Consider the following 16,871-nt stretch of genomic DNA (forward strand, 5'->3'; position numbering starts at 1 on the left):
CTACTACTACTGCTACTACTGCTGCTATTACTACTACTGCTACTACTACTACTATTACTACTACTACTACTACTACTGCTGCTGCTGCTGCTGCTACTACTAACTGCTACTACTGCTGTTACTACTACTACTACTACTACTACTACTACTACTGCTACTACTGTTGCTATTACTACTACTGCTACTACTGCTACTACTGCTATTACTACTGCTGCTACTACTGCTACTACTGCTGCTGCTACTCCTAACTCTATTTATAATGACGAGGATGGCAGTAAAGTAACACTTTAAAACTTGGCAAAGAGCCTCACTCCAGATCTGGGAAGAGGAAAACGAGGAGCCGAAACGATTTTCCCATTTGTCACTGGAGTGACATAAGGTTCTGTGACCTGGGAGGCCATCTCACCAATTCCATCATTTCACAGACCAGGGCACTGACGGAGACTGTCTGAGGCGAGCCGACTTCGCCAAAACCATTCAGTTGGTAGGTGCCCAAGGCAGGTTTTGAACCCAGATCATACTAACTCCAGGCCCAGAATTTTTTTTACAAGCAAAGCCTCTAAACCAGTAATCAACGGCGTGGGAGAAGCAGGATCAAATTGCTCGCTCATCGTTTGAAACAAACAGACCAGAAGAAGGTGGTTTCCAAACGTCATGGCGTTCTGACGCCACTGGTCGGCTTCCCTTGTTATTTTGAAGGTTCACTCTTTTCTGGGGGGCGAGGTATAAAGACAGAATTGGCAGGGGCTGCCGCTGCTGGTTTCTGGGGGACGAGGATGACAGACAGGATGCTATCTCCTCTCCCATATGTCAAAAAGATGTGTCTCTTTAAGGAAAACGGGGAAAACAGCATAAGGAAATGCAGCATCTTAATTTGAAATCGAACATCTGGGAGATTCAGTCCCCTTTGACTGGAATAGTGCAGGCCTGGGGAGACTTTATGTTTGCTGCTCAATTAGATTTCATTTAAAAGGAATGCCTGAAAGGAGACAGAGATGAATACTTTCCACCATGTGGTTTTGGGGGGCTTGTTTTCAATCGGCCATCACAGGAAGCAGCAATGGGCCAAGGCTGTCCGTGGAAGGCTGCCCTTGGAAAGACCTATAGTCAAGAGCTGCCTCGGATGTATACTGGCTGGGAGACCCCAGGAGAGTCAGAGAATAGGAGTGTGGAGACAGGAATGTGAGGGACATTTAACCCCTCTGCATCTCGAGGACTGCAAGTCACGAGGTGCCCATCTACAGCAGCAGAGGCCATTTCCACACCAAGAGTGCTCCCAAAAAAATCTATGAAGTTACAAATCTAGACCAATTTTTTAAAAATCCACAACCGAAAAAGTATCAGTAAATCTTCTGGCAAATGCTATGGACAGATTCTTGGGAAGCATTTGTAAGCCCACCGTCCTTAGACATTATAGGTTCCAGGATAATTTAGGATAGAAATAAGAGTTGTGAGGCTGTGTCCCAACTTAAAATATTTTGAAAAATGCAAAATACAGGCTCTGGAATAATGTACATCACTAGATAAACTAAGATAGTAGCACTGGTGCACTGGGCCAAGGCCAATTTAGGCAATAGTGTTCTTTTGAAACCTTCTTCCAACATTAATAATGCCTGCACATACATGTGTCTATATACATGCGTGCACACACGTGTGCACACACAGCAAACTGTACCTACATACGGGATGATGGAGCTGGTCCCTATCACTGGGCGAAGGGTGAATTGCTAACAGAAGCCTGTATCCTTCTCATCCTCTCAGCCAAAATCTCTGTGGCTCCGTCTGGGATGTCAGAGCACAGCCCATGCCCTACTGCATGAACCTGCTCCCAAGGACAGCCCTCACCCAGCTTCCATTTCCACTTCAAGATCCACACAACAAGCTACTATGGCGCCCAATGGATTTCAGACTATTGGCAACCCAAGCGCTTGCGAAGAGAGATCCATTGAAAATGAGCTGCCAATCAGTCTCACTACAAAGTACCCCTGGAAGTGTAGGGAATCTGGCACTTCATTACCCATCCTCCTACTGACTAATAAGTTACATAACAGCAGGCCATTCGGGCCTTCTTTCAGAATTAACTTCTGGCAGCCAGTAGGCCCACCTTCCTGGGTGGTTCTCAATGCAATCCCTTAGACCCCAGACCCATGATCGGTGATCCCCAACACAGATGGCCCCAGACCTCAGCAGACAGCTTCGAAGGTCAGCTGTAACTTAAACGCCATCTCTGCTGGCCCATCATCTAGCAAGAAGGATCTCCCAACTTTGCCAGGCTCATCCTGCCAGTCCATTTAGGAGCGCCTATCTGATCAGGCTCCTATCGCCCCACAAGGCACCAGAGATGGCCTTTGGTGGGAGCTTTTCACTGAGAGAAGATCGACCCCTCAGTTCCCATAAATCCTAACAACCTTGAAGCCCTGATGCTATTGTATGACCTTGGACAAATCAAGTCACCTCTAGGAACCTCAATTTCTTTTTGCACAAAACAGACACACTCATCAAAATGAGGGTACTTTTTACGTCGCTGGGTTAACTGTTATAACTCTGAAAGGGCACTGCTGTTACTATCACATCATCATCGTCCATATGAAATGAAGCTTGGATATCGGGTAATTCGTTCCAATACCAGGGTTGGGGGATCAGCCTCAGCTCCCCAGCTTCAAGCATGCCATGGACTCAGTCTACATCCTGAAGACGACTCTTGCTATGGGGAAGGTTGTGGGGAGGGGCGTCACTAGTAAATAGCCATGCTCCGGCATCCCTCCTCATCAACACACAGTGACCACCGTCATCCACTCAGAGGTGATGGATTCATTACCTCTCTCAGCAGAAGGTCAATGGCTGGCCAACTTGTCACAGGAGGATTAAAAATGATAATAGCACAGGGAAGGAAGCGGAAACATCAACATGGCTCTGGTGACATAAGTCAAATGAGCAATGGTCTGAGTGACAGGAGCCGCGTTCCAAGGGGGATGGAAAGCGGGCCATAATAAAACAGAGAGACCCCACAAGAACATGCGCACACATCTCCCCGGTCAGCGGGGGATGTGGACAGTCAAAAAGAATAGGGGGTCTCCTTAGCACGATGCCCAAGTGCCCAAATCGTCTGGGGTTCCCCTACCAGGGGCTGGGTCGGTATTGTTTGATAATTGGGAGCCAGAGCCCTACCATCATATCTGAAATAGCTCTGGGCATCCTGAAAACACAAGACTTTGAGAGAAGGCGATAGCCGGGCAGAGCCAGCACGCGTAGCAGAAGGCCGGCTGGATTTGGGGTTCAAATGCAGCTCCCCTTTTTACTAGCTGGGTTACTTTGGGTAAGTCTGTTAGGATCTGCCTGCCTCAGTTTTCTTCAAAATGAGAATAAGAGCACCTCCTTCACAGGGCGATGAGGGTCAAGTGAGATGACAAAGGCAAATCTCAAAGGGCCACATGAATATGAGCCACCTTCAAAGGCTGCTCCCCTCCTCGGGACCCAGTCTACACTCACTATAATCAGGTCGTACGTAGCTCTAAATGCTGTAGTCGTTCTAGCCTCTGTCCATCCCCCATTCCACACAGTCCCATCCAATTTTCCCAAACCCTCAGGATCTTAGGCTTACATGGTCATCGCCAACAAGGAATCCTGAACCCTTCTGGGCACCCACGAGTTGGAACATGAACATGGATAAGGAAAGTCAACTTTTGGGGCAGCTAGGTGGCGCAATGGATAGAGCTCTGGCCTTGGAGCCAGGAGGATCTGAGTTTAAATCTGGCCTCAGACATATAATACTTAGTAGCTGTGTGACCCTGGGCAAGTCACTTAACCCCACTGCCTCATCAAAAAAAAGAAAAAAAAAAGCCAACTTTTAATAAAAGTTTTTCATTTAATTTCTTAATAAGTCTGTTCATTCTTAATGGACACGCCGCCATTCACCCACCTTGTCCCTTGTGGTTCACTTCTTTTGCTGCGATCACTTTGTTTATAACAGTCTGCAGGAAATCATTCTCCCCCGCCACCCTGGGTGAAAAACGGGATGACAGGTTCAGCTGCTTGTGTCGAATGACGTCGTCCAAAGCTAGCCTGGAGCGTGCACGGGACGACCGACAGCGCGGGAGACAGAGGGGCACAGAGAGTCACGAGTCACCGTGACAAGGGGACACGAGAGAGCGTCATCATCGAGTGTGACAGAGAGCCGGTTATTAGACAACGCAGGACAAAGGGGCAGGCAGAGAAGCAACAAGAAAGACAGAGGGAGATCATGGTCAGGACTGTCCTACACCGCCCGCCCGAGAGAGGCAAAGCCAACCTAGGAAGCGCTCGACCCCGGCACGCACGCACGCACGCACACACATGCACACATATACACACGCGCGCACAATAACACACGCACACACGGACACGCAAACACACAGAAACACGCATGCACACGTGCACACATGCATGTGCGGGAACGCGCACAAAGCATGTGCACGCATGTGTGCATGCGCACGCACACACATGCGCATGCACACATATGCGCACACAATGACATACACACATGTACACGCGAATGCACAGAAGCATGCGTGCACGCATGCACACATGCGTTGCGGGAACGCACACAATACATGTACACACATATGTGTGCATACACACGCACACACATACACATGCACGCAGACGCACGCATGCACGTGCAAGAACACACACAATACATGCAAACACACACACATACACATACACACGGACACACGCACGCAAGCATACGTGCACACATGTACACATGCTCATGCAATGACACAAACATGCACACATATATACACACATGCACAATAGCATGCGCGCACACATGCAAACATGCATCCACACATGCACGCATGCACATGCAAGAACACACACTACACACACATACATACGCATACACAAACACGCACACACACACATGCACATGCACACAAACGCGCACGCACACAAACATACGTGCGCACATGCAATAACACTTGCGCACAATGCACACACAAGCACACACATGCACATGTACAAACACACACGCAAACGCACACAAACACACGCAAACGCGCACACACACGCATGCACACGCACATACACACACACGCACACACGCTCACACTACACACGCAGTATGGCGCACCACAGCTACCAGCAGATGACAGCAGCGGCCCACCAGCGCGCTGTGTTATCACCCACAAGGGGCTTGGCAGGAGAGAATGTGATTTCACAGAAACTCAAGGGTGACTTTTGCAACTTGAATCATGTCTAGACACACTTTAAGTAGCAGAGAACACATGGTTTGAAGAAAAGAACACACTGGAGACAAAAAAAAACCTCCAACATAGAAAGTCTTCTCCTCCATCGTATCTGCAAGAATCTGACTCTATGTGTAGGTAAACATAATCAAATACAAGGCACTAGGCTAACCTAAGAGCACATGCTCACTCTGTGTGAAAAACAGGAAAGTGGACCCATTTATAGACAAAAAGAAAGTCTGCGAATGTCACTGAAGTCTCCCGTGTCAACCCTGCCAAGATCAGTTAACTGGACAGACGCTGGGAGCCAGTGCGCAGCAACACGTGGACAGAGAAAAGAGGGAGAAGATCTGCCACACATGATGAAGGAACAACCCTGACGCCCATCGCGGAGAGGGGAAGGTGGTGCAACGCCGCTCGAGCCACCACTATCACCTCCATGAAGAATGCTTCAATTTACTATAAGCAAAGAGAAAGAAATACATGGTGCATCCTTCCCGACATCTCTTCCATGGGGCAATAAATCAGTTTTAATGGATTAAAAAATGGTTTCATTAGCACGGTATCTAAGCCTTCCACAAAGACCTGGTCGTAGAACTTGTTTTACTATTAAAATCATGTTAAGCTTTTATTTGTAGTGTTGTATTATTTACCAGGCACTGGGGGAAGGGGTCACAAATTACACTAAAGATTTAACATCCAACGTGGTGAAAATGGGACACTTTGCTAAAGAGATTGTGGTAAACTGGGCCATTAGGTAGGTGCTTAATAGAATCTATCATCTTCCTTGAAACGGACTTATTCTGAAATTAATCACTAGCCTCCAACAATATCACTTCCCTTTCTTAGCCTGAGTTTCTCCAACTGATTTTACCGATAAATTATTTCAGATTAATATTATATTAAGTCACTGTCAAGTCATCAAGGGACTCAGAGAATACTGTAACAAATAACATTAAAGAAAATGAAAATATTTGCGTGTTTTAATTTTAGAAAAATGTTATTATTTCTCATCCCATTGCCTGCTCATCGTATGGGATAATCCCCTCCCATATACAAAAATCCCCAAGTGCCCTCTCAATGGTATTCCTCCTCATCACTTTTCACTAGGTGTTGTTCCTAAAAACACATACCTGTGTCACACGTCCAACAGAATGGCTTTCTTCCCTAAATAGATGGACTAATGATGAAGGTGAGTTATAAATTATATAACAAATGGCTTTTTTCCCCTTGATTCTTGATTCCAAACATAAGCCTCTCCTTTCTGAAAAGGAGAGAATCACAGATCCTAGAGAGTTTGAAGGCGGCCCTAACCAAACATCATTTGGTCCTACCTTCCTGCTTGCCAAACAGGCATGGTATTCACGTCCCCAGTTTACAGATGAAATAAATGAGGCCAAGACAGAATCAATCAACAATGTGCCCAAGGACTCCCAGATCTTTAAGCACTGGAATGGACTCCAGGCATGCCTCCCACTGGAATGTTCTTTCCATTGTTCCATTTAAGTTCCCAGGAGGTAAAATTACCAGAAGGAACAAGACTTAAATTACTCGAGTAATTCAGAACAGGTCTTTGCCTTGTAGAACTTATAAAACCCAGGGTCAGTAGTGAGGGACAGATGTTTTCAACAAATCCTGGCCCAATGAGCCCTGACCTTCATGAGAAGAGGCCGAGTTCTAGGGTACAACGATCAGCCAACATGTCTAGCTAAGCCAACGGCTGCCATCTTGGTTTTTCTCTTCCTATCCTAGGCGGAATACAAGGTGTGCCAAGCACTAACCTCTGAATACTCCCAGCATGCCCTTCCATTTCAATTCTCCAAGGAAATAGGCCCAATTCTTCTTTTTAATTCTTCCCCCAGAATTTATTAACAAATCACTCTTTAGCTCCCATCACTACTGACACAAAGCTTTCTAAAGATTCCACACTGCTCCTTGTTTCCCCCAAGGGGATTTATGGTCAGAACCAGGTACCAACAGAACAGCATCGAATGCAGGGAAAGAGCACCTTAAGAACTTACAGAAGGGAGCACTGAGGGGGTATTTACGCATCCCCCAGAAGGTTTTGCCACCGAACAAAATAATGAGCCACGGAGCAAGGTCCTTGACGGTGAGTGGCCAGGTGGATTATTTTATAAAAAGAGAACTAAACTCCTATGGTATATTTTAAGTCAAAGAATCACATTTACACAGCATTTTTGGAAAACATTAATTATATACATTGAGACACAACTATGCCTAGGATGAAAGGAACCATCACTCAAGTCTTCCCACATCACCTAAGTGACACTGTCTCCACCCAATTAGAGAAAGAGCAGAGATATAAGGGGACAACCCTCTGTAGCACCTACAAATAAATGAATGAGTGAATGAATGAATGAATGAATGAAAAAGCATTTATTAAGCATATACTCTGAACCAAGCCCTGTGCTAAGCCCTGCGAATACAAAAGCTCTGCTATTTATATCCTCTATATAAAAGTAAATTTTTGGTAGAAAAACACATATGGCATGCACATAGGAATAAATTGGCCTTTTTCACTATTAGATAACTGGCTTTGTAAGACCGGTTCCTGGAGCTAACTTGAAGGTTGACATAACAAAGAGGCCTTGCCCTCGCCCTCCCCCTCCCCCAAGTCATGCTGCCAGGCACTATCTTAGTGCCATACTTACGGCTGAAATGGAATGAAATGCTGCTTATCTTCATCATCTACTTTCCCATTGATTATATCGGTGACATCCATCACTACAACAAAAAAAGAGGAAAAGCCGTTTAAATATTTATCTATGGTTCTGAGTCACCCACATATCCTTCACCCCATCAAAGAGAATCTTTATGTCTGACTTACCACACTCCAGCTCAGACATTTCCCAAGCCAAGCCAAGATAGTTTAAAGACACCACCAACAACCACCACCAACATTACTATGGTATTTTAAGGTTTGCCAAGGAATCGGCCTCCACAAGTCTTAGTGAAGTTGTTAGCTTTAAGAGGCACACTTCAAACTTCTAGCTCTAAATAGTTTAAAATGCCAGTAAGTCCTCTGGGAACCTTGTGCACTCTCATGGGATCCTCACAAACAACTGTGAGATAGCTACAAATGGCTTCCGAAGGTTTCTGAAAGTAATAAACCCAACAATCTGTAAAAGGACCTTGCTGGGCAGGTCAGAGCTACATCCAATGAAAGAAGTCACTTAATCAGCTGGGCAATTACTCCCAGGCTCTACATAGCTCTCTGCTTCCCCAAGAATGGGAGCGCCTCTCTCCACAGTCCATCCCTTTGACACAGGTGATCCCTGCAAAGACCGGGCACAAGACCCACTCATGCTCACATTCATACGCCTCATACCAGGATCTCTCATCAGGGCATCATGTAAAGCTAAGTCCTCACTGTACCACCCAGCCCAATGCCCGATTCAAGGTCAACTGAAGGTCATTCTCCGGTCCCTGTGTAGAACATCTCTCTTTATTCTTGCCCTTCCCAGAAGCCCTGAACTGAAATTTGATCAGCAACCAAACCCTGAGATATATCTAAAACAGATAAGCAGAAAGGGGTTATTTACATAGTCTGTCATTTAGGAACATTTTTTCTCTCCAAAGCTTTTTTAACCCAAAATCTTGCTCCAAACTTGATTTTTTCTCCAATGGCCATACCTCAAATGATGATGCAACAAAATACTCAACCACCATTTCCATTGGGATTTCCCAAAGAGATTTTACTCCCTTTAGGTGTGGGCACTTACATACTTGGAATTGTTGGCGAAAAATAGAAGACCCGTTCACTCTACCACATAGAAAACTAGGCAGCCCTCCCACGGTCCAAACTCATCCAACAAGATCCTGGGACACATATCACCAGATTCAAAATCTTTTCAAATGCATTTACGCAATCAACCTCAAAGTACCTTACAGAGAAGGAGCAATGGGAGTTCTAATCACGTACACTTTAAGGAGCTGTGCTGATTCAACCATAGGACCGCAAAGGTGGCTTTCAAGCTGGAAAATTTAATTATTAGACTAATAGCTGACATTTATACAGATGTATGCATAAATGTCTATGTATAGATACAGATATCTATATATTTACAGATACGTGGGTATCTATTGTCAAATATCTTTATCTCAAAAATATCAAAGACGCGCATATAGTATACATACATAAGCATACATCAATGTAAACACATACATACATACATACACATGGGGGGGGTGACGTACACTTGTAACCTCATCAGTGTGAAGGAGATGACGCACTTCTATACTGAGGCTGAACCTTTATGCCTTATACCAAGGGGTTACTCGGCACCTCGTGCAGCTAATTATTTCATGATCTCTTCCTCCAACCCCTCTTAATTCTAGCGTCTTCCCTCTGTTAATTATTTCTCTTTATTTTGCGCTTGTTTATATGTTTGTACGTTGTCTCCCTCGTTTGACTGTAAGCTCCTTGAGGGCAGGGACTATCCTTTGCCTTTTTTGTATCCTCAGTGCTTAGCACAGTGCCTGGCACACAGTAGGCATTTAATAAATGCTTATGAACGGATTCCTAATCAAGTTGATTTTCACAGCTATCCTGTGTGTGGGGGGGGTGTCCTTAACATTCCCATTTTATACATGAGAAAATTGAGGCTCAGAGACATTGACTGACATAACTCGAAAAAGGGCACATTATCAGCTCCTCCTGACAACAAAGTAAAGGTCTAAGAAGAAAATGTTAAAAGACAAGCAGACTGCAGAGAAGAGGTCTTGAGCCCATCAACGACATGCCTCTAACACATGGCAGTAACCAGTTATCTCTCACCAGGGAGCTCAGACGTTTGTGGTGCTGATTCTGGAGATTGCAAGGATTCTGAGACCCAGCCTAAGGGCCCGAAGCCTCCCAGTACATAAGAGCTCTAAAAGGCCACCCACAGGACTCAGCCCAGGCAGACGGGAGGCCCGGGATCTCGGGGATCCTCAGGGACACAGGCAGGCAAGGCCATTCCAAAGGCTGCATCCGTCTGTGCCATCCCCAAAGGCTTTGGGCGCCTCCACGTCCCAGATCTCAGAACAGAAAGTGGCTGCAGCTCGTCTGGGAGGCAGAATAATTGGATCTCGCCGCTGGCTTGGGCCAGCTGGGCTCTGAAACAAAGAGATGTTTCTGTTCTCAACACCCCCTTCCCCACGGACGAGCCACGGCCTCTCCGTGTCCTCACCATTCTCCAGAACCGGCACGACCTTCTTACCTTTCTAACCAAATTCCCCTCCCGGAGAATCTGCTCACCTCACAGGAATCTAAATTTATCCAAATGGACATTTGGGGTGGGATGCAATGGAAAGGGTTCAGAGTCAGAGGACCCGGGTGCAAATCCACCTTCTGAATCTGCCTCCCTGCGACACCTTGGTCAAGTCACTCTACGTTTGGGGACCTCAGGTCCCTTCTCTGTAAAATGGCGGGGAGGGGCTAGACTACAAGGCCTCCAAGTCCCCGTCATGCCACAGTGAGCAATGCACGTTAGGCACATGGAAGCAGCAACTGTAAAGGAAGGAGTGGAGATGGGAGGACCAAGTAGGAGACAACGGCATGAAACGTGATAAGGACCTGAAGTGGGGTGCCTGGGGGGTGAGTAGAGGGAAGGGGGCAGAGAAGAGAGACGATCAGAAGGCAGAACCTACAAGATTTGGTAACTGGCGAGTTATTGGAAGTGAGGGAGAGAAAGGAGTTGAGAATAAGGCCATGACTGCAAACCTGGGTGACCAGAAGGATGGTCTATCACTAGACATAGGAAAGGCTAGAGGAGGGGCGGGTTTGGAGAGAAAGATAACAAGCTTGCTTGGGGCCATATTGAGGTTGAGATGTCTACGGGACATCCAGGTAAACCAATCTAACAGGTGGAACTCCAGAGAGAGACCAGGAATCTATATACATGGATCAAGGCGGCCACCAGGGTAGAGATACCAATTAAACTCTTCAGAGTAGATGAGATCACCAAGAAAGAGACCACAGAAAGAGAAGACCCAGTAAGAGCCCTGAGGAATCTCCACAGTTAAAAAGTCTGATGTAAATGATGATTCAGCCAAGAAGACTCAGAAGAAGCAGTCAGACAGGTAGGAAGAGAAATACTATGGAAACTTAAGAGAGGACAGGAGTATCCAGGGAGAGGTTAATCATCGGGGTCCAATACTAGAGAGAAGAGAAGAAGGAAGAGAAATGAATAATGTCCACTGATTTGGCAATAAACTTAGAATATAAGCCCAATGACATCGTCTAAGGCTCAGGGTCATTAAGTGACTTGCTCAGGGTCACACAGCTGGTCTATGTCACAGGCAGGATGCAAACCCAGGTTCCTGCCTCTAAGACAAATATTCTATTCATTGGACCATGCTGCCTCTCGGTGTTTCTAAAAATGGGCCATAGGAAGATCAACCTTTCTGTACAAAGGTCAAGGATCAAAGGAATTATTTAATCCCAAGTCCCAACAGTGTTGCCTGCAGGGCCTTCTCTGCCCTGGGTGCTTTCCAATCTATGGTAGAAATTCTGCTAAATAGACCATCACTGGATATCATCATGTCAGCAAACAACAAACACATGCATGTACACGTACACACACACACACACACACACACACACACACACACACACTCCAGAATTCAGGGAGAATGAGCTACCTGCATTCACTCCAAAGCTTATTTTACCAGCTAAATCCTCTCCCCACTCCCCGCCCCTCTCTCAATTATCATAGAAACTGCCCACAAATAAAACCAATCTATTTCTCCTTGACCGCCTCTGGGGAGGTGCCTTGTCTACAGTGAATAATTTGCCCCTCTTCCTGTGGCCTCCATATATTCACCACTCAATCAATCACCGACACCCGGCTACTCAAACCCTGCTACTGACCTGATTTCACACTGGTTTAAAATGTAGGTCAGTGTCTTCCCAGGATGGACACCATCAACTTTAAAAATCCAAAGGGTGATTTAGGTTTCAAGTCTCCCAATCTTGAACACCCAGGGCCAGGGACAAACTTCCAACTGAAAAGCCTCAAATGATTTCCGCCTTTCTCAGAAAGGCAGGAGAACCCAAAACTGTCCATCGCCCAACAAGCAATATCAAAGTTCTCATTTCCAGGGGATTCTGACAACGGGAGACCAGTAAAGAGAAGAGAGGACCAAAATCATACCCGCGACGCCAAAAGGTCGCCGTAAGCCGGAGGTGAGCTTGCGCGTGTGGTTGTCTCGAAGCTCCATCCGCCCAACCCTGACGATTTGGCAGACGAAGCTAATCTTTTCCCTTTTCAGATCTTTGCTGCCAAGGTCCTGGAAAGATAAATTTCTGTAAATTATTCTGGAGAGCCATCATTCAACTGAGCTTCAATTGCAATGGTCAGCTAAGAAGATGAATCCCTATTCTTTTCCCCTAACTATTTCTAGCATCTGAATAAGTTATTCACACAAGGATCACACAAAAGTATCAGGGGAAGAATAATCTATTCCTATTGGACAGAGAATACAGAACTCCAAGAGACTGGCTCCACTGTCCCCAGGGAAGGCTTTCTCTGCTCCCCAGATGAGAATTGGTATTTCTGAGAAATTGCATTAGGACTGATAATATAACAAATATTAATGTTAATGGTATTAAGACCATTACCATATTAATGGTAATGTAATTAGCACAAGATCTTCCCACTCCTAACTCTAACCCCAAATTCTGGACATATTTTGGGGGAGGGGAGAGTGAACGCGAAGGACTAATCAGGTTAGAATAGAGGATTAATTTTTCTGAAAGACACAGATATACTTACAGTGAATACTGCTCGCAAATTATGTAATCTGTCTATGTCTTTGGGTAAACCTGAACTTGACCAACGAACCAGATAGTTTTCACTAGAAAAAAAAAAGAAAGAAAAGTAAATACATTTCCATCATCGAATATGGGATCAACGCAATATTTCATATCAATTTGCCTATCACAGAGCAAGTTGACAGTAGGTGCCGAACGGCCCGAGTTTCCAAATACCATTAAAACAGTGTCAAAATCCCAAGTTAACAATCCTTTTCAGAAAAGAGTACAAAAAAAAGAATGGCAAGGCCATAGTGATAGGGGGAAAATGCAGGGCCTCACCTGAGTTCCTCCAAACCTCCCTCAAAACACTCTTAAATAACACCTCAAAACAAACGCTGGAATGCCAGAACCCTCAAAAGGACAAAGTGAAACAATTTTCCAGCCCAAGGCAATTTAGAAAGTTGGCAGGATGGTCTGTCACACCAGGGTGAGAGTGGAGTTCAGTCCACTGCAGCTGGAAGAGCTCAAAAAGGACTTTAAAAATCAAATAAGAGAGGTAGAGAAAAAACTCTGAAAAGCAATATGAGTGATGTAAGGAAACCATGAAAAATGGATCAACAGCTTGGTAAAAGAAGCACCAAAAAATGCTGATGAAAATGAAACCTCAAAAATAAAATAGGACAAATGATAAAAAGAGACACAGAAATTCATGAAAGAGAAAAACTCTTAAAAAGCTGAATTGGCCAAATGGAAAAGGAGGTCTGAAAGCTCCCTGAAGAAAATAATTCCTTAAAATTTAGAACTGAGCAAATGGAAGCCAAGGACTTTATGAGAAATCAAGAAAGAAAACAAAATTTTTAAAAATGAAAAAATAGAAGAAAATGTGAAATATCCCACTGGAAAAAAAAAAACAAAAAACAAAAAACAAAAAACAGACCTGGAAAATACATGAAGGAGAAGTAATTTAAGAATTATTAGACTACCTGAAAGCCATGACCAAAAAACAGCCTAGACATCACATCCTCTTTCAAGAAATTATCAAGGAAAACTGCCCTGGTGTTCTAGAACCAGAGGGTAAAATAGAAATTGAAAGAATCTGTCAATCACCTCCTGAAAAAGATCCCAAAATGGGAACTCCCAGGAATGTTACAGCCAAATTTCAGAGCTCCCAGGTTTAGGAGAAAATGTTGCAAGCAGCCAGAAAAGAACAATTCAAATATCATGGAGCCACAATCAGGACAACAAAAGATTTAGCAGCTTTTACATTAAAGGATAGGAGGGCTTGGAATATGATATTCTTGGGGGCAAAGGAGCTAGAATTACAACCAAGAATCCCCTACACTGCAAAACTGGGTATAATCCTTCAGAGAAAAAAATTAACACTCAATGAAACAGAGGACTTGCAAGCATTCTTGATGAAAAGACCAGAACTTCATAGAAAATCTGACTTTTAAATACAAGACTCAAGAGAATCATAAAAAGGTAGAGAGGAAAGAGAAATTATAAGGGATTCAACAAGATTAAATTCTTTACATTCCTACATGGGAAAATGGTACTTGCAACTCCTAAGAACTTTGTCATTATTAAAGCAGTTAGAAAGAGTATACATAAAAGACATAGGTGCGAGTTAAATATTATGGGATGATATCTAAAAAAATAAAATTAAGGGGTGAGAAAAAAGAATGCACTGGGAAAAGGCGAAAGGGAGAGGCAGAATGCAGTGAATGATCTCAAATGGAGGAGATCTTGCTGTGGATGGAGAAGATAGGATGGTTGCGGGGAGAGCTTAAACCTTACGATGAAAAATGCTACCCACGTCCAGAGAAAGAACGGATGGAGTCTGAATGCAAATCAAAGCACACTTTTTTTTTTACTTTCTTTTTCTTTTTCTTTTTCTTTTGGTCTGTGTTTTCTTTCACAATATGACTAAAACATGGAAATATATTTTGCATGACTAAGCACATATAACCCACATCAAACTGTTTGCCAGAAGGCAACTTTAGAACAAGGAGGGGGGAGGGGAAGGAGGAAGATAATTTGGAATTCACAATTTAAAAAAAACAAATGTTAAGAAATTGTTTTTATATGTTATTGAGAAAAAATATATTTTTTTAAATGAAGAACATAAAGCACTGGATTTCTGCCATCTGTCATGTTTTCTATCTGCCCAGGGTCTTCAGAAGGTAGGGTTTGAGGCCCTACCCCTAGTTGTTCCAAACCAAACCTATTAACAACTACGTAATCCAACTATCACTTAACATCATTATCAACATTATGTTAGATCTGAGGATAAATGAAAAACGGCTAACATGAGCAAGATGGTAAACCACGCCCTATGCCTGGCAGGCCTAAAGCCAAAGAAAACTCCAGGCTGTTCCTATCAGGATCAGATTTGTCCTAAGTCAAAATCCTGCGGGGCTGGGTTGACAACGTTCATTCCATCCTCAACATCTTGCTCATTCTTAGAGGGGCCCCAAAGAGATCCTCAGTGAGCCAAAGAGGACCCTGCACCGCAAAACTTCTCATTTCTTTGCAAAAAGTCATCATTTTTTCCATCAGGGCAAGGTCGCCAAACATCAAATGCAAAAGAATAATTAACTGTGGGATAGCAACTTGTCATAAGACACTTTCCATCTAAATTCCATTGAAGAGAAGATGGCAAGAATGAGATGAGAAAAATCATTCACATCCAGTTAGTGTTTGAAGTCTGCTGGATTTCAAGCAAACCTACAAGCTAAGTTTCCAAGGTTTAAAGTTTAAAAAGAACAAAAGAACTTTCTGAAAAGCCTGGAGTGCACGCAGGAACATGGAGCTCACAGCGCTGGAGTCAGGGAGATTTGGGCCCAAATCCTGCCTCAGATACATGCTGTGTGACCCTATGCAAGTCAATTAAGTTCTCAGTTTCCTCATCTGTAAAATGAAGGGACTGGTCCCTTCTAGCTCTAAGCCTATAAGCCTATGAATATTTAAATTGTGCTTTACCATTCAAAAATGCCTTCCCGTAACAGCTCCTTTTCCATAATGTCCTTTGGTTTGTTGAGTAGTATACCTATTATTACCTATTACTACAGGTGGTATACCCATATTACAGATGAGAACACAGAGGCACAGAGATTAAGTGACATGTTCATGGTTACCCAGCTAGTAATGCTCAAAGGTGGGATGTAAATCTGGTTCTTCCGTGATTGCAAGCATAATGTGCTGTCCACTATACCACACAGCCTTCTCCAAGATGGGCTGGCAGGAACCAGCCCAAAAATGATCTACTCTATAGATGTAATATTCCAGCCTTCCCAGATTATAAGAATGGTGTGGTGCCCTTAGTCTGGGAGAGTGCACTGGGTATCAATGAAGTTCCAAAGGCAATAAAATAGAATTATCCAGATTCGTCTCTACTTCAACATCTTCCTTAATGTTTTTTGGTGAGTTTAGTTTCCCAGGCACTGGTGAAACCAGCGCAGTGAGGGCTCTCCATATACCACAGATCCCATGCACACCCAAGATGGTGGCCAGGGAGAGTCACCCACCTGATGAACTTGGATTCCACAGGATCATAGAGAGACATGAGCACCTCTGCATCTTCTCCAATCTTACAAACAACATTCTTCAAATTGACCAATAAAGCAAATGAGGGGGTGGCAGCAAACTTGGCTTGTCTGTTAATATCGATGTTCTGCCTTTGAGACTATGATGGGGGACAGAAGGGGAAGAGAGGAGAATAAGCAACCCATCTCAAGAGCTCCCAAATTAAGCTGAGAGATTATAAAGGATGCAGCCCGTGGAATTCCCACCCAGTGACCAAAAGGACAAATACTTCAAATTTATGCTAAACATGTCTTCTGAAGAACACAAATCCTTCAAAGAAAATGACACATCCGTAGAGG

The 16,871-nt window shown here is 44.2% G+C and overlaps 1 protein-coding gene across 1 annotated transcript in view; it reads right to left on the reverse strand.

The window, feature by feature from the left end:
- DOCK1 (dedicator of cytokinesis 1) overlaps nt 1–16,871 on the reverse strand; it is a 523,683-nt gene that overhangs the window by 492,954 nt on the left and 13,858 nt on the right. Inside the window, exons 7-11 of the mRNA XM_027855939.1 lie at nt 16,515–16,672; nt 13,007–13,088; nt 12,386–12,521; nt 7,901–7,973; nt 3,920–4,062 (exon numbers count right to left, since the gene is read on the reverse strand). Coding sequence (XP_027711740.1) covers nt 3,920–4,062; nt 7,901–7,973; nt 12,386–12,521; nt 13,007–13,088; nt 16,515–16,672 — 592 coding nt within the window. The remainder of the gene's footprint in view (nt 1–3,919; nt 4,063–7,900; nt 7,974–12,385; nt 12,522–13,006; nt 13,089–16,514; nt 16,673–16,871) is intronic.

This window comes from Vombatus ursinus, unplaced genomic scaffold, assembly GCF_900497805.2.
Source record: "Vombatus ursinus unplaced genomic scaffold, bare-nosed wombat genome assembly UNPS02011353.1, whole genome shotgun sequence".
NCBI classification, from domain to species: Eukaryota; Metazoa; Chordata; class Mammalia; order Diprotodontia; family Vombatidae; genus Vombatus; species Vombatus ursinus.